This window comes from Cololabis saira, chromosome 20, assembly GCF_033807715.1.
Source record: "Cololabis saira isolate AMF1-May2022 chromosome 20, fColSai1.1, whole genome shotgun sequence".
Taxonomy (NCBI): domain Eukaryota; kingdom Metazoa; phylum Chordata; class Actinopteri; order Beloniformes; family Belonidae; genus Cololabis; species Cololabis saira.
In genome coordinates this window covers 17125807-17145326 of record NC_084606.1, presented here as the reverse complement: position 1 = coordinate 17145326, position 19520 = coordinate 17125807, and the positions used below count along the sequence as shown (strand labels likewise).

The following is a 19520-nucleotide window of genomic DNA, read 5'->3' as shown; positions in this document are numbered from 1 at the left end:
TGTTTTATTTTATTCAAGAAGCATTTTATTCTATATATGCAGGCAGTTTATTTTTATTTCATTTGTTTTATACATTTTGATATTGTGCAGACCTCTGTTAATAAAGGAACCTGTGTGACATTTGGCACGAGGGATTGTATTAAAACTGACTGTTTTTTTAAGGGTTTGCCTCAGAAAAAAATGAAGCTAACATAGATGCTATGCTATGCTATAATGCTTTGGGGGAAACCCCAATTAAGGCACAGAAAAAATATCAAAATATATATCGAGTATCGCCATTTAGCTAGAAAATATCGAGATATGACTTTTGGTCCATATCGCCCAGCCCTAGTTTCCAACTTGAAACTCTTTTGCAAGCCAAATACGGCCAAATACGGCCAAATACACCTGCTGGCCTGACCCTCTCCACAACTCATCTACAAACCGGTGGGTAAGCCTACAACCCGTCTAAGTCCTCCCGCCAGCCGTTCTTTCCTCCAATACCAAGATCACAATGAAGATGACAGCCTGACAACGTGGGACATTTACAGTAAAATCACGACATGGACAAATAACACAATGAACAGACCTTTACTGACTGTTCCCTCCCTATGGCACAGAGGTTGTTGCTCTCACAGAGAAATCAATAACAGACAATGATTAAGCTCAACGTGGAGGATTGGCCGTTAAGGGTCTGGCCAAGTTCACAAAGGAGCGGAGACAATGTATGACTTTTTGTTGAACGTCAGCAGCTGAGTCGTGTGAGTTAGGAGGCGTTGACGGATGTGAGGAAGCCGAGCCAGTGGATCAATGGAACGACGTGTGCATCCCATGCCAACAAAGGCAGTTCCCAGAAACGAACTTCAGCACATTTAGTTCCAGCAACACCTAACGCATGCCGCGTGATTCTGCCTAGATTCACTTATCTTGGATACATACGTTCACCTTCAATGTGGCTTAAGTTAAATTTAAGTGGCCAGTGGGACACAATAATCCCCTTCAGCAGGATGTAAGATAACTATCATGACTCAAGTTTTAAAAAAAATGTCATTAAAAAAAAATAAAACCCTGGCAATTTTTTCTTTCTTATTGATCTAGGAGAATGTCAACAGCTCTGCCTGTTTGTCTATGTGGAAACAAAGTAAGCACACACTGTCCTTCCTGGGCTGCTGGTCTGATGAAAGACAGAAATGATGAAGAAAATGACAAACAGTGAGGCTGTCTGTGACATGAAGTTTGAACAACAGGAACCTGCAGCACTAATGTGGTGACAGAGCCACAACCATAAAAGCAGATGATGTTGTGGAAATCCGTTATGACGCAAACCGCTTTGATTATACGTTCAAGTTCTGTTGGAACTTCACCATTACAACAATCAATAAGTGAAGCTTGGCTAATCTTTAACCAGGGGTTAAAGAGAAAACTTTCGTTGAAACTAAATTCTTTGATTGAAATGTTTTCTGGTTTCTTTGTTCCTGTATGATGACAAACTTACACATCAAGGTGTGAACAAATGACATTCAAGCATGTCATTTGTGGTTCTGGGAAAGAGTCACTGGCATTTCTCCACAATTTGTCTTACATGTATTGGCTCAAACAAACAATCTATCAATTCATATCTAAAGAACGATCAAACAATGATGGCCAAAACAACCAAGTTTTGCCGAATAAAGTGGAGCAATGAATCAGTCAAACTTTTATCTACAATGAAAATTATCTTTCACTGTAGCATTACAGCATGAACATGCAGTCCTACTGTAATGTCTTTTAAGATCATCGTATATATATATATATATATATATATATATATATATATATATATATATATATCTTGTATTTTGTTAAACCATTCACATTTTTCACAAAATTTGAATAATGATCCAAATTTTAAAATGGCTTTTTTTGTGCAATTGTGGAGAAATATGGAATTAGAAGTATAAGCTCATACATGCCACAGTTGAACGTGTGAAAACATAATTTTGACAGGTGATAAACCTGATAATGACACGTGCCATGGTGACAGTAAACAACACTAATTTTGCCTCAAGTTAAGGCTTTGTGCAAACATTAACATTTGATTCAAGAATTTCTTCATGCATGCTGCTACATCACACTATCTCCGAACAAAGGTTTACCATGTCAGGGTTTTAAGAAATAAAAACCATCCAAAAAAACAAACATATCCACCACTTAACTGCCCAATTAAAACTAGCCAACTGTGACCCGACAGCCAAGTCGGCAGTCTGATTTCATTACGGCTGAGAGGACCACACTTCACATCTGAAGAATGACGTATTACACTTGTTTGCACTGCCAAACACGACAGACTGCCAAGAACATGGACATTAACTCAGTGCCTCGTGTTCAAACTCAACTCAATCATTATGCATTACTTTTTTTTCCTTTAAAATTGTCATTTGTTTTCTTTCCCTCCCCGATTCACAATTACGAAACTACTGGTTTTAGATCAAGGGAATTATCCTATTTTGTATCAAACCAAGCATTATCCAACTAAATTTAAAAGACATGTCAATAGATGCAAATTAAAATATTCTAAAATGCACTTAAAAACTGGTACCATTAAATGGTAGAAACCGAAATGAAAATGAGGCATACAATCATGGAAATGTGACATTTCTGTCAGTTTCATCAAGATGATTATAAAGCGTTGATGGGAAATTATCCTCATAGTTATGCAAAATGATCACCGTCAGCTCAAATAACAGCTTTCAGTTGATTGAATGATAATGGTGATGGGTCGTGCACGTCCTCTGATGAACGTGTCCTACTCACGAGGTCATCCCTGACACACTGATGTGCAAGGTTTAAAAACAAGATGAAATGTCCATGATACTCAGATTAGGTTTTCTGGAAATGTAGGTATCTTGAGCCCCCCAATAAAAAAAACCACCATTTCCTTGGTCCTTTCTTCTGGTTTCAGGATTAAACAAAAGAGCATTTGGAACAATTTGTTTGGGATTATAGCTACATTAGTCACACTTACTAATTAGACAAGCTCCAGTATGCTTGTTTTTATACTTTTGCCAACATAGTGAAAAGAAATACAAGGTTTTAAAATCAAGAGGGTTCTCATTCGGAAGATGTTTATTTCAGCCTAACACTTTCCTTAATATCTGAAAAAATTCAAGACCAAAACAATGCTCCAAGCTGAACAGGTGAGTGAAACGGTAGCTCAAATTTGACATCAGGACAGCCAAAAACATACCGTACATTCTGAGAAACATCCAAAGAGGCAATAACTTTTGCAATATTACGACACTTTTTCTATCCATACAATTCTATTTATGGCACCGCACTTTTTATTATTATCTTTATATGGGTGTTTGGCTTTTTGAGTGTTTGATTTGTAAATGACAGTGTTGTGTGTGTGAGATGGAGATGTCAATTTCCCTGAGGGAACCTCCCAAAGGGATTGATAAAGCGTCTGAATCTGAATCTCACTGATGCCGTCCAACCAGACAGGTAGAGTGAAAGAATGTGTGCATTATAGTCCAGAGGGAGACAGGTGTGCCTCCTTTTGAAGACACACACCCACAGCAAAAACTTACCAGTAATATTTGTCATATTTCTAGTTAAAATGTCTCATTACACTTAAAACAAGAGTCATTACCAGAAAAATAAGTTATTTGACAATTTTCACTTGAAATAAGTAAAAAAATCTGCCAGTGGGACAAGATTCATCTTCTCATTACAAGCAAAAAAAAAAAATCTTGTTCCACTGGCAGATGATTTTTCTACTTATTTTAAGTGAAAATCTACTTGAAACAGGTGAAAATTGTTGTTTTTTTCCAGTGATGTCTTTTTTTAAGTGTAATGAGATTTTTTTTGACTAAAAATGAGACATTTTAACTAGAAATAAGACAAATATTCTTGTTAAGAGTTTGAGTTTTTGCAGTGCACACAAGTGCACACATACACACACAGCAAAAACTCAAAATCTTACCAGGAATATTTGTCTTATTTCTAGCTAAAATGTCTCATTTTTAGTCACAAAAAAAAAAAAAAAAAAAAAAAAACCATATTACACTTAAAACAAGAGTCATTACCAGAAAAATAACTTATTTGACAATTTTCACTTGAAATAAGTAGAAAAATCTGCCAGTGGGACAAGATTTATCTTCTCATTACAAGCAAAAAAAATAATCTTGTTCCACTGGGAGATGATTTTTCTACTTATTTTAATTGAAAATCTACTTGAAACAGGTGAAAATTGTTGTTTTTTTCCAGTGATGTCTTGTCAAAAAAAAATCAAGTGTAATGATTTTTTTTTTACTAAAAATTAGGCATTTTAACTAGAAATAAGACAAATATTCTTGTTAAGAGTTTGAGTTTTTGCAGTGCACACATACACACAGCAAAAACTCAAAATCTTACCAGGAATATTTGTCTTATTTCTAGTTTAAATGTCTAATTTTTAGTCAAAAAAAATTTCATTACACTTAAAACAAGTCATTACCAGAAAAACAACTTATTTGACAATTTTCACTTGAAATAAGTACAAAAATCTGCCAGTGGGACAAGATTCATCTTCTCATTACAAGCAAAAAAAAAAAAATCTTGTTCCACTGGCAGATGATTTTTCTACTTATTTTAAGTGAAAATCTACTTGAAACAGGTGAAAATTTTTGTTTTTTTCCAGTGATGTCTTGTTTTAAGTGTAATGAGATTTATACCAGTAACATTTGTCTTATTTCGAGTAAAAATGTCTAATTTTTAGTAAAAAAAAAAAACAAAAAAAAAAATCTCATTACACTTAAAACAAGAGTCATTACCAGAAAAATAACTTAGTTATTTGACAATTTTCACCTGTTTCAAGTAAATTTTCACTTAAAATAAGTAGAAAAATCATCTGCCAGTGGAACAAGATTTTTTTGCTTTACTTTTTACTAGAAATAAGACAAATATTCTTGTTAAGAGTTTGAGCAACACACACACACACACACACACACACACACACACACACACACACACACACACACACACACACACACACACACACACACACACACACACACACACACACACACACAAAAAGGTAAAGCCTGAATTATAGTTCCGCGTTAAATCGACGGCGTAGCCTACGGCGTAAGGTACGCGGCGACGCACACCGTAAGGTCCGCATCGCCGCGTAGATTACGCGTTGGTGTAACGCGGACCATAAATCATCCTTTCTACTCACAGTCCAGGTGTTTCTTCTTGGGGCCGCTGATCTCGTGTGTAGTAGCCTTACACACCGCCTTGCTGATGGCAGATCCAGTCATGCTGTGCTGCGCCGCTGCGATCCGGTCCGTGATAGATTGGCCCGACATAGTTATCTATTTCTACCTCTCCTTTCACAAAAAAACTAAACAAAACACCCAGAAAAAGCCCAGCAGTGATCCTGTGAGCGGCCCAGTGAAGTTACGTTTGCAGCAAAAGTCAAATCATCCGCAGACTTTCGCTTTTCCTTTAGTAGTTCAGATGTTTAGTTTGTGATATGTATCTACTAAAGCACCAGGAAGAGCCTGATCCTGGTCCTTCTAGCTGGTGTTCCCTGGAGTCCCGCCGTGGACTTTGTAAACACTTAAACACTCGAACATCGCTGGATGAGACGGGTTTGGGCTCAAATGCAGGTAAATCCCGGTGGAGCTGTAACAGAGAAGAGGAAACAGAAGTTCTTCTCCTCCGCCCTGCTGCTCTACCACCGCCGCACCAGCCAACCGCTGCTCACACGTCCTCTCGGGCCTGGGAAGTCCCTCGGAACCAGACAGAACATCGTCTGGAGTCGGTACCGGGGCTGGTGCAGCTGACACGCCGGTGCAGGACCCGGGTCTGCTGCTGCTATAGGGGACGACGGCTCCCTGGACCAGCTCAGTCCGACCCGCCGACTCCGACCACGAGGCTCGGTTCTCTCTCAGTCCCGGCCCGGTGTGACTGTGTGTCCCGGGGCTCGCTGGGCTCGGTGGTTCGGCTGGTTCCGTCCTGCTGCTGCTGCTCCGCCGGACAAAATGGCAGCGTAGAAAATCAGCTGATATCACAACCGCGCTGCGTTCACGCTCCGCCCGCCGCCTCGGAGTTTACACACTCCTGTTCAGCGTTCAACTCTGAATCAGAATCAGACAGGGGTGCAGATCCGATGTCAGGATTGGGGGGGACCAGAGGTGGAAAAAGTACAAAAATATTGTACTTAAGTAAAAGTACAAATTTTCTGCTTGAAAATTACTTAAGTAAAAGTAAAAAGTACCCAATAAGAACATTACTTAAGTAAAAGTATAAAAGTACCTCAACTTAAATATAATAAAGTACCAAAAGTACATCTCGTAAAATGTACTTAAGTACAAAAGTACAAAGTACAAAGTACAAAATTCAAAGTACAAAATTATTTTCAAAAGGATTGCAAAGAAATGAAGAATCCAAGAATTTGCTTACAACTCTAAATAATGGTGATATTATTCTGACCCCTTTAGCGTTTGTTTCCATTACCCCATTTTAATTTCACCCTTTGCTCATCACTGCTGCTGTACCCCATTGGCCCCGCTGACAGGTTCACCCCCAGCCTGTAGTATGCAGTGACAACATTAAGCAACCCCAGCTGATAAAGGATGAGACCTTTGAACTTTTAAATGGCAAAACCACCTTAGAAGGGGTGGAATCAAAGAATGGTGCGCATGGACACGCGTCGGCTGCCGCTCAAGGCTGATTTATGGTTCCGCGTTACACCAACGCAGGGCCCGTACCCTACGGCGAAGCTCTGCGTCGATTTAACGCGGAACCATAATTCAGGCTTCAGTCCTCCTCGGTACTCGACGCGACAGCGTTTCCTCCGGCCTTCCGGCCCGCCTCTGCGGCGCAACTCTCCCGGGAGCTGCGGCTCCTTCTCGGTATATTCACGCGCCCCCCTTCCTTCCCGTCCGCCTTATGGTTCCGCGTTAAATCGACGCACACCTTACGCCGTAGGCTACGGCGTAGGGTGTGCGTCGCCGCATACCCTACGCCGTAGCTCTGCGCCGGTGTAACGCAGAACCATAAATCAGCCCCCGCTGTGCTGTTCTTTAATTTGTAGCGAGTAACGACGTGTCCAATTTTAAATATAGCGGATTAAAAGTACGATTTTTTCCTTGAAAATGTAACAAAGTAAAAGTAAAAGTACAGAAAAATTTAAGTATCAATAAAAGTACAAATTCTCAAAAATCTTACTTAAAGGAGCTTGGGGCTGCTTTTAAGAAATGAGACTCTCTATCGCCACCCTTCACCACGGGGTACTGCAGCCAACAGTGAAGCCGGCACAGGAGAACGGGGAGAACGTGCATGCAGCGTCATGTGACGTCACATCCGCAGCCCAGCGCGGGAAAATCGGGACCGACTTGCATTACATTTTGCAAATAAAAAAAACAGCCTCAAGCTCCTTTAAGTACAATAACGAAGTACTTTTACTTCGTTACTTTACACCACTGGGGGGGACACCAATGTGATTTTAATTTTTAGCCAATATGCAACTCATACCATGCCATAAATTGGTCCATTGATCCACCAATTGATTATTGAAAAGGCTTCGTTGAAAACAGACGCATACGACCGGGAGGAGGCAGGAAAACAGCGGAGAAGTGAGCCACATGTTGGCTACGGGCAGGTACGAATGTAAACAGAACAAAAAGTCATTGTCGAGCCCGTCAAAAATTTTAAAAATATTAATTCAGACTAAAAAAAAGATTTATGGACTAGCAATACTTTCATTCTGTACACCTCAAAACGCACTGTGGATGTATTATTTTTTTAGAAATATATTTTTTAATAAATATTCTACATATTCAATTAACCTTTAAGTCTGAAAACACATTTGTTCAATTTTGAATAATTTAGGGTATTTTTATTGGGGGGGACCATCAGGGGTTAATTTGTGCCGGATCCTGCCGGAACAAGATCCGGCACCTCTCGATTTTGGCCTCCCTGCGTTCCGGGACTTATTTGGGCAGATCCGGCACCTCTCGTATATATATAAAACAATAATAATATAAAAAAGTTTTTTTTTAAAGGTATTGTGACATCATTTTTAACATGCTTTTAACACTATTAAAAGTCTTGGGCAACATCCCTCAAATGTGTCTAAAAGAGTGTAACAAGAAAAACTTCACTCTAGTAATCTTTTCCTGGCTTTTTATTACAGTGTTTTTTTGCGCCGTGAAAAATGCTTCCTTTCCCCCCTTTCCTGTCAATCATTGCTCCGCTCCTCCTCCAAACCTCCTCCTCCAGCCATACGCTCACAGCGGCGTCGGAGCGACAGGCGAAGCATGCACGGAAAAGCAGGAGGGCGAACCACAGCAAACAATCATAAAAATAAAGGCATGCAAGCAGCACTGTCCCCTTATCTTAAGTCCAGTCAGTGGCCGCGGGTCTTCTTAGCAGTTTTCCTCCGGTGATTAGAACAAAAGAGGCGTGTTAAGCCTCATTTATGGTTCCGCGTTAAATCGACGCAGAGCCTACGCCGTAGGGTTCAGCGTATGGTGCGCGTCGCCGCGTAACCCTACGCCGTAGGGTCTGCGTCGGTGTAACGCGGAACCATAAATCAGCCTTTATGGTGCGCTGGAGAGGAGAGGAGACAGGGAGCTGGGTGGAGGGGGCGGTGATTTAGCGGATCGTTACGTAACGATCCGCCACCAAACCAGGTGCGCCGTTTTTGCACAGTTATGCGGAAAATCCCAGAAAGCACACAATACACTGAATGTTAAAAGTTCGTTGTTTTTTGGGTGTAATTGATGTCAAGACACCCAACAAAACACAAAAAATCTAGAAAAATGTGTTTTTCATGTCACAATCCCTTTAATGTATAAAAAATAATAATATGCATAAATTCATTTACAGAAATAATCCCAAGCATTTTATGTTGTTTATAAAGATTTAACGTCATTTGAAAGAGTCGGAGATTTGGTGAGGCAATGAAAAGATGGGCCAGCAAACCACGCCCCTGACCAAAAAAACTTTGGAAATTTGCTGGATCTGGGGAGCAAGCAGCGAGCAACGCAAACATGTCAAAAAGACAGTTGAATTTACTGTCTTTTTTCAAAAAGAAGGAAGAGTTGCATGATTCTTCAAAACGAATCAGAAAAGCAACAAGCGGCGATGATGGCAGCTGCAGCACAATCAATGTGGTCCTTGCGCCACGGACCACATACACATGAATGGATTTGTGTCGGTTTCAGTGTGGATTATGTTCTCACTACAAATAAAAAAACGGGCTGAAGCCCCCCATAATTTGATCTCAGCCCCCCCAAAATTAAGAGGACATTTTTCCCTTTCCAACGATACCAATATTGTGTTTGTACAATTTAAAACGGCATTATTTTGGGGGTTGATACAGCCAGACGCGGCGGTCTGGCTGTCACTGAGCACTGTGCAGCAATGTCCCGCCCACAGCTCCATCTGATTGGTTACACACAGAGACAGGCACGGGAAACAGCCAATCAGCGGTGAAGGCTGTGGATGCTCTGTGCTCACACACAAACAGAGGAGCGGAGAATATTAGTTATTAATTATTTAGTTATTAATATTAGTTTAGCCGGGTAGAGAAGCTCCGGAGAGGATATGTTTCCAAGGTAAGTTAAGGCAGCAGACACCCTATTATTGTTATTCTAGATTTCCAAAGTGCACCAGATTGATGCATTTAAATGCATTATGCTCAAAAAATTTCCCGGGGGGGGGGGGGGGGCCCCCCGGAAACCCCCCCCCCCCCCGCCGGTACCCCCTCGATGTTCCGGGACCTCTTCATGGACAAATTAAGCACTGGGGACCATTCATGTTTTTCAGAAATTGGGGGGGACATGTGCACCCCGTCCCCCCCGGGATCTGCACCCATGTTGGTAGGGTTGCCACCCGTCCCTTGAAATACGGAATTGTTACGTAATTGGGAATTAAAAGTTGCGTTCCGTATTGAACCAATACGGACATATATTATGCTCTTATTTATTGATGGCATATTATAATATACAGGCGAAGGGCGGAAAACTTTGAATATATTGCAAAACTTCATTCGTAGTAGTAAATTCAACTAAAGGTGAAACAAATATATTATTTCCCACTACATTCAAAGTGAGATATTTCAAGCCTTTATTTGGGGTGGGCGGTATGGACTAAAAAATGTATCACGATAATTTCTGGCATTTATCCCGAAAAATGATAAAAATGACGATAAAAAAAAATACCAATTCAACTCCACCTTTGTAACTATAAATCTATCACCACATTCAGTCTTTGGAGCCCCCAAATCACTGCTCTAAAAGAATACTAAATGCTACTAAACGTCATCAATTATATTGAATTGATAAAAACCAATTAAATGAGTCCACCTGTACTGCAAAACTGTAATGACTCAGATCTCCTTTCTTTCTTTCTTTCTTTCTTTCTTTCTTTCTTTCTTTCTTTCTTTCTTTCTTTCTTTCTTTCTTTCTTTCTTTCTTTCTTTCTTTCTTCTCTCTTTCTTTCTTTCTTTCTTTCAGGCTCATATCTTTCTTTCTTTCTTTCTTTCTTTCAGGCTCATATCTTTCTTTCTTTCTTTCTTTTTTCAGGCTCATATCTTTCTTTCTTTCTTTCAGGCTCATATCTTCCTTCCTTCCTTCCTTCCTTCCTTCCTTCCTTCCTTCCTTCCTTCCTTCCTTCCTTCCTTCCTTCCTTCCTTCCTTCCTTCCTTCCTTTTTCCAGTGATGAGTCTTGTTTTAAGTGTAATGAGATTTTTTTTACTAAAATGAGACATTTTATCTAGAAATAAAACAAATATTCTTGTTAAGATTTTGAGTTTTTGCAGTGATCCATTTTACTTATCCTGTGAAGGACAGAGTCATATTGATAAGTTCAGAAAACATTTCTTTATTTTTGTGTTTTGATGAATTTGATGTAAGCCCAGTGGATATTTAAAGCTTACAGAAGGCTGCATTTAACTGCTGCTATGTCATTCCTGCAGTATTTCTGCAGGTGTTTTGGTCAGTGCTATTATTGTAATATATTATATTATTTGTAATCAGCACAAATTATCTGTCCCCATATGATAAAATCCACCACCCCCCCCCCCCCCCCCCTGATTTCTTTTTACAACTCGAGTACTGGATATACAATAGTGTATCTTGCTACAATAGCAAGATACAACATTAAAAAAAATAAAAAATAAAAATAAACAACAACTGCATAAACACATACAAACATAGTCTTATTCATGAGAGTCTTAAAAGGCACCCATATCAATGTTTCCATAGATATGATTGATATCTGACCGAACTGCACCTGGGGCTTGTGAGCTTCAATATAATACAGTTTTGTGACTCATCAAGTCAAGACATAAATGTAAACAGGTTCCTCAAGAGGGCCTGTAAAGTGCTTAGCCCTGAGTCACAAAAGAGTTTACTAGCACTGCTACTCCTGGGCTTTTTCAGCAGTATCCTCAGACAGTCATTATATGCTACCTTAAAGGGGTCCTATTATGAAAAACACGTTTTTTCTTGCTTTAACATATATAAAGTGGTCTCCCCTCAGCCTGCCAACTCAGAGAAGGAGGAAAGCAACCAAATTCTGCAGTGTCTGTACAGCCGCCCGGATGAGCCATCCAGTGTGATGTGACTTCTACAAGCCGTTCAGATTCTGATGATTTTCGTTACGTAACCAAAATGCAAACCACGCCCACAACTATAAAAGCGTGCTCTCTGTCCATCTCCCTCCAGCCAGCTGCCACTTTATTGAGGTTTTTGTAGTGAAATGAGGAGGAATCATAGAGATAACTTCTCATTTCAACTAACTGGATCAGCCGTTCCTCATCCATGACTGTTTCCTACAGCGCTTTCAACCAGCTTTCAACACGAGCGGCAGGAAGAAAATAGAAGCAGGGCGTCCGACAAATGTTCAGCTCAAAACGGCGCGCTGCGTCGTGTCGCTGCGCAGTGTCGCTGCGCAGTGTCGCTGCGCAGTGTCGCTGCGCAGCGCTGCGTTGCTGCGGCCAGTTAGGACAGTCCAATAGAAAATAAAGCAATGGAATTGATTTAGTCACTGACGCTCGCTCGCATCGCATGCAGTTATGACACGGTGTAACTCCGCCAGCCGGAGCTTCCGACATTTTTTCGTAGCAGTGTATCGCGTCATTCAGGCAGCCAATCAGCATAGAGCCTCATTATCATAGCCCCGCCCACTCAGGATCCCTCATAGATAATGAGGTTAGAGAATGGGAAGATAAAAACATGGTTTGGAGACTGAATTTCTCATTTATTTAGCAAAAACAATCAAAAGTTTGTTTTTAAGACATTCAAGGCCTGTTTAAAATAGGGATTAGATGCCATAATAGGTCCCCTTTGAGTTTGCGCAGGGTCTCCTTTTTGTAGCTGACCCATAATGGGGCTGCATACATAGGGGTGCAGTAAGCACGAAACAAGCTCACTTTCACATCATCGGAACAGTAATGGAATTTCCTGACTAACATGTTTGCTTGGATAATTTCTTAGAGTACGGTATTTGGGTCACATCATAAATAAGGATCTATGTGATGATGATGACATCCAGCGTCAGTGCTGTAAGCTCTATGCTCAGGCCAATATGCTGCCCGTAGATTCCATATGTGCACAGCTGATGTTAAGGTAAATCTATTCAGAGCCTATTGTACACCTCTTTACACAGCTCCCCTTTGGTGTAATTATACCACCACCAAGCTAAAAACGTTGCAGGTAGCATATAATGATGCGTTCAGGATCCTCCTTAAAATTCCAAAATGGACAAGTGCAAGCACTTTATTTGTTAATTGTTATGTCCCCACCTTCCATGCTCTGCTGAGGAATTTTATGTTTAAATTTATGTGTCGACTCCATGAGTCAGAAAATTTTCTAATAACTGCACTCTAACATCAAACGGAGTGATACAAGGTACACATCTGGACTATGGAAACATTGGAACAGATGTTTGCATGTATTTTAATGTGTGACCTGTCATTTTTTATGTATTTTATATGGAACCTTTTGAGTCTGTAATAAAGTATTCATTCATTCATTCATTCATTCATTCATTCATTCATGCATTCATTCATTCATTCATTCATTCATTCATTCATTCATTCATTCATTCATTCATTCATTCATTCATTCATTCTTATTTGTTATGATGATAAGGGGAGTATTTGTTATGGATTGTCAAGGATTTGTTATGACGATAAGGTGTAACAGTCTGCCAGCACGGTGAGTATCCTCCTGGTTTCCATCTGAATACACGTCAATACCAAAGCCCTAACGCATCTTATTGTACCTCAAGACTAAGAAAACGCGTGTGACCCGCTCTTTATAAGCAGTTTATTGTCGTCTGACTTTTTGTATCAAATTTATGGGAGGATTGAGCGGCTGAATTTCCTTTCACGTTTCCCCCAAACGCATCTGCTGCTTTCACTGACCCATCAAATGTGTCATTTGTCTCATTTGTTTGTAACTGCATTTGACCCTAACTCACTGGGATTTATCATTCATATAGATCCATTTCTATTTAGAATATAGATAGATCTAGGTTGAATAAGAGCTAAATTAGAAATCTGGCCCATAAATCCAATGCTGAACGCCTCATGCTTAGCTGAAATAAATACCAAGCCAGTAATGTAATGTATCAAAGCTTGAAGACAGAATAAGAGGAAAATGTAATCAGAAGTTGACATTAAAGTGCGTTTTTGTAAAATAAGCAGGATGAGTAAAGTCATAAATATACATGCTAAAAAGTATTTATATCCCTGATTGTTAGACTGGATACAATTCATTGTACCCTATGAATACTTTTCATAAATAAACCACATTTAAATATTTGACCCCTGTTTTAGTATTATTTCCATTTGACGTTGTCCTGCGTGTGTGGATGTCTGTGTTAGAAACAGCGGGAACCAGGTGTATATTAATATATTTTGTTTACTCTGAGATTCCCTGAATGAAGAGTGCTGTATAAATAACATCTATTATTATTATTATTATTATTATTATTATTATTATTATTATTATTATTATTATTATTATTATTATTATTATTATTATTATTATTATTATTATTATTATTATTATTATTATTATTATTATTATTATTATTATTCCTTTATTTATTTGACTTAACAGTCCAACAAGCAGGACACTTAAAATATTTAAATATATGAAAGTTAAGAGAATATCGTAACAAAATAAATACATATCCTATATAGCCTACCAAAGATAAAACCATGTAGAGATTCAGAACGATTTAAAATAACACTATATGAGCCAAAGTAGATGTGAAATACCCAAAAATGAAACAATAAATGGCCCTAAAACTATAAACAATTGTATATATTTTTAAGGTAAACTACTGCTATGCTACTTGTTTTTGCAACCATCTTGTGAAATATGATCCTGATTGCATTCAGCCTAATATATCACAGCCCTAATTGTGTGGGATCTAAAAAGAAACTTAAACTCTGAAGAATAATAAACGATCAGGTGGATTTCTTCAAGGGTGCAGAGGTTTCAAGTAACCGTTATCTATACTTCACTGGAGTAATTATTTTTCAGACGACTTTTTACTTTTACTCCTTACATTTTCACGCAATTATCTGTACTTTTTACTCCTTACATTTTAAAAACAGCCTTGTTACTCTATTTCATTTCGGCCTTTAAAAAAAAACTATCCAGTTAAATTGCTCCATCCGGATAGAGTGAATTTGGTTGTGGTTGTTTCAGATGTTCTTGTCCAGTTTTGTTCTTACATCCGTTGCGCTCAGATTCCTGCAACTAAACTTGGATGTACATTCCAATAAAGGTTAGGATAAATGATAACATGCCTCTGAAGTTTGACTTTTTGCACCATTACAATACTTATAGGCAACTAGTCATCATATCTTCTGCTCCCTGAAACACATGTTAATGCTCAATAGTACACATATATGGTTCTTTAGGCCTATTTGCATTGTATTAAGATGCATTCATTCTCAATGGCTTTTGTCCTTAATGGCTTTTTTCCCCCTTACATTACTTTTACTTTTATACTTTAAGTAGTTTTGAAACCAGTACTTTTATACTTTTACTTGAGTAAAAAACTTGAGTTGATACTTCAACTTCTACAGGAGTATTTTTAAACTCTAGTATCTATACTTCTACCTGAGTAATGAATGTGAATACTTATGACACCTCTGCAAGGGTGCAACAAAATAGCACTAACTCTTCTCCTTTTTTTCCGCTTTTCCTAATGTCTGAGGCCTTTATGAGAAGAATAGCTATTGTTTGATTTGAAAATATAAGGGGTCAGTGTAAAGGCAAGAACATAAATCCTGTATTTTGTGCCTGTGGCGCTTCCTATAGAAGGCGTTCCGGAGTTAATTCAATTTCCGATGGTTTTGAACGTCTCAAAAACCTATTCGCCAGATTCCAAATAGCGAGTGACGCCTTTCAGGTGTCACGCTTTAAACTGCGCTGGGATCTACAGGAAAAGGCGCACCGGATTACAATCTTTTAATTATGAAGGTTTTCTGCAGTAGCTCAGCTGATGCTTAAACTTAAAAAAAAAATAAAAAAAATCCCCTTCTCATGCCCACGCCTGATCAATGCAGGGCTGCCGTGTCCTTGCTCGACTTCACACTTCATGGCACACGGTGTGCTGGAAAATCCACGGGAATCGCTCGTAGTTGGTCTCACGCCGGATCTGAGCAGCTGAATAAGTCAAATATTCGGCAGGGGTTGACTTTATTTCACACAATTTAGCCTGCGGGATTTAATGAGCCAGCATTGGAACTGCCTCCAACCAGAATAAGCAGTTGGTTACAAATGCTTGCATGCAAGAGGTGAATGCATCCATGCATGACCCGAGACTAGGAGTGCATGAGGTTATGAGGAGCTGAGAGATGATATACCTCACAGGAGAAAAGCCAGATGACCGTGGGCCACTTCTCCTGTGAGGTATCAGCAGTACTCGAGTTGAGGGGGGATGAGGGGGATGGCATCCCCCCTGAAATAAAAACGGTCCAAATCATCCCCCCTGTAAAACTACCATCCCTTATGTCATTTCATCAATGAATGTGGTTTTACTGCTATTTCAACATTTAGAGTCATCACCAGAAAAATAACAACAGAAAAATTACTTATTTGACAATTTTCATCTGTTTTAAGTAAATTTTCACTTGAAATCAGAAGGAAAATCTGCCAGTGGGACAAGATTTATATTCTCATTACAAGCAATAACATCTTGTTCCACATGCAGATTTTTCTACTTATTTTAAGTGAAAATCTACTTAAAACAGGTGAAAATTGATGTTTTTTCCAGTGATGAGTCTTGTTTTAAGTGTAATGCGATTTTTTTTACTAAAATGAGACATTTTAACTAGAAATAAGACAAATATTGTTGTTAAGATTTTGAGTTTTTGCAGTGATCCATTTTACTTATCCTGTGAAGGACAGAGTCATATTGATAAGTTCAGAAAACTGTTTTTTATTGTTGTGTTTTGATGTATTTGATGTAAGCCCAGTGGATATTTAAAGCTTACAGAAGGCTGCATTTAACTGCTGCTATGTCATTCCTGCAGTATTTCTGCAGGTGTTTTGGTCAGTGCTATTATTTGTAATATATTATATTATTTGTAATCAGCACAAATGATCTGTCCCCATATGATAAAATCCACCATCCCCCCTGATTTTTTTTTTACAACTCGAGTACTGCTCACAGGAGAAAAGCCAGATGACCGTGGGCCACTTCTCCTGTGAGGTATCAGACTGTGGCTTGTCATTCTGCAGCCTACCAGCTCAAGTTTGCAGTATTTCCCACCATGGTGAGAAATACTGCAAACTGATCCCATCAGCAGCACCAGCAGGTGAATTCCTGGGACTGTGGGAACACCCCCTCTTCCTGGATGAAAGATCCGCTGAGCTGTCGAGGGTGGATGATGTGAAACAGAGAACATGTGAAAGCTCATCCACAGACGTGTCAATGTTCCTGCCAGGTCTGATGTAGGTGCTGACATATCTGAAACAGTGCAGAAGAAAAGAGGAAATAAGAAATGCAACTGCGGTTTATGCCAGTGGTTAGTGCTGTGCAGCTTGAACCCCGGGCAGGGTTCAGTTCCCAGCCTCAGTGTGGTGAGAAAAATAAAAACGCTTGCATATTAGTTGTAACAGAAGACTACAGCAACTGTTATTCATCATTAAGGAGGCTTCATTGTTGTGTTCTTGCAGCAGATGCTGACCTCTCAATCTCATTAATTTCTATTTTAGTTCTCAGGAGATATAAGAAAGAAAAGCACTACTTCATTGAATAGTGTTTAATAAAGAAAGACCTTGAGCTGATTTGCAGCAGCTACAGTTACATTTACATTTGCATTGAATATCCTGCTTCATGCAGCACCCATCAGGAGACAGTTAAACCTTGGCTGAGCTTTGCAAGCCATGAATTCAATGCACACTCTGCTTGTGCCACTCAGAGCGCAGTGTTGCCATCTGCAGGCGGAGGAAAGGCCCGAGCGCACTATATCCATGGCAACTGCACGTTTGGACACGGGGCGCCTTCCCCGCCTCTTCCCGTAGCCCCTGGCAACGGTGTCTCTGCCAGGGATTGGAGTCCTATCAGCAGCTGTCAATCACGGGATGCAGCGTGTAGCTGTAGGGCCAACATGCTCAGAGAGATAGGAGGAGGGACACATCCATCACTGGCAGGTGACGGGGACGGGATCCCCTGGAAGCACCCTGGAGACCCTGAAGGGCACACGACTCATCCATGATATGTAAATGATCTCCAGGGTCTCCAGGGTGTTGGACAGGACCGTCTGCATCATCAGTGGAGCGGTCAGGACAGATGTGATGAACACAGCTGGCATCTTGACCTTTACGCTGCCTTTTCAAAGGCGTCTAGTCTCGAATAAAAGTTTTCACTAAGGCTGCTTCTGTGTGAAGACGAGATGAGGAATTTTATAGCATAAAGTTTAGTCGTAACAATTGATGAAGTTTATGAAGGCAGTAAAGAGGACGGTCCGGGCAGATTTTTGCACTAAATCTTTATGATTTTCAGTTCTGAATCATTAAGAAAATATTATTTAACATTACAGTGAAACTACTTTATGGGTCTTTTTCTGAGGTTGAATATTGGATACTAAGAACTCCTACTTCTCATCTGATCGTAGAACCTTCCAATCGATATTCTGCTTCAGGGCGCGTCACAGGAAGATGTGTGTGTCTGTCATTTCATTGGAACGAGGTGCTTAAACCAGGAAGAACATGAGGTCCGGAGGACCGCAGATCAAAGATTCAAGATTCAAGATCCTTTATTTATCCCAAGGGAAATTACTGTGCAACAGTTGCACTACTAGGTGGATGGGTAATACAGAATAACAGCAAAGAATATGATGCTCGCTACCTCCAACCGGTAGAACATTTCCAGCATGGTGTTACAAACGTTGTATGACTAGAGCCTCCTCAGGAAATACAGATGACTCTGGCCTTTCTTGGACACAGCCCCAGTGTTCTTTGCCCAGTCCAGTTTGTTATCCAGTTATACTCCAAGGTATTTGTAATCTTGGACATCATCCACCGTTACACCGTTGATGGAGATGGGTGTGGGGACAGATTAGAATAGAATAGAATAGAATCCTTTATTGTCACTGTAAACATTGTTTCCAACATCGCTGTGAAAATCTGTTTAGCAGTTCCACATGACACCATAACACACAGAAAGAATCAACACACACATAAACAACAAGAATAATAAATAAATAAAATCAGTTATGCAAAATTGTAATATAAAATATAAAATTAACTGTACATGTAGTGCAGGGCGAGAGATAAATACTATCTGGGGCATTATTGCACTTGGTTGTGTGTGCATGTATGAGTGTGTGTGGGAGGGGTTGGGGGATTGGTGTCAGTCCATGTCAGGTGGGCTGGGTTAGGGGGGGGGTGATGGCTTTGACGGCCTGATGGAAAAAGCTGTTACTCAGTCTTGTGGTTCTGGATTTGAGTGTGCGATATCTTTTTCCAGAGGGGAGTGGGGAGAACAGGGCATGCCCGGGGTGCGTGGGGTCAGTGCTGATGTTTCTGGCCTTCTTTAGAAGTCGACCAGTGTAGATGTCTCTGAGGGCAGTGTGGTCCCAATGATCTTCTCCGCCGTCCTCACCACACGCTGCAAGTCCTTCCTGTCCTTAGCAGTGCAGCTAGTGGACCACACTGTGCAGCAGTAGGTCAGGATGGACTCGATGGACGCACGGTTAGAAGTTTGCCAGCAGGGGGCAGGGGAGGTGAGACTGAGCTTCCTGAGAAAACAGAGTCTCTGATGGGCCTTCTTCAGCTGAACAGATGTGTGGGTGGTCCAGGTGAGGTCGGCTGAAATATGAACTCCAAGGAACTTGAAGCTCTCCACTCTCTCCACCTCCTCTCCTCTGATGGCGAGGGTGGGGAGCACGGACTTAGATCTTCTGTAGTCCACAATCAGTTCCTTGGTTTTGGATGTGTTGAGGTCCAGGTTGTTCTGAGAGCACCAGTCAGTCAAGTGCTTGACCTCCTCCCTGTAGGCTGACTCATCGTTGTTCTTAATCAGTCCTACAA

At 40.2% G+C, this 19520-nt stretch overlaps 1 protein-coding gene across 4 annotated transcripts in view; it reads right to left on the bottom strand.

The window, feature by feature from the left end:
- The window catches only part of si:ch211-200p22.4 (phosphatidylinositol-binding clathrin assembly protein), a 91850-nt gene extending 85881 nt beyond the window's left edge, over window positions 1-5969 (bottom strand). For 3 of the 4 annotated variants that reach the window (XM_061710514.1, XM_061710517.1, XM_061710515.1), the window contains exon 1: window positions 5180-5315. In XM_061710514.1, coding sequence (XP_061566498.1) covers window positions 5180-5309 — 130 coding nt within the window. In that variant the 5' untranslated portion in view covers window positions 5310-5315. Of the gene's footprint in view, window positions 1-5179 lie in introns of all 4 variants that reach the window. The other variant, XM_061710516.1, reaches the window with a different exon arrangement.
- Between the last annotated feature and the right edge of the window lie 13551 nt (window positions 5970-19520).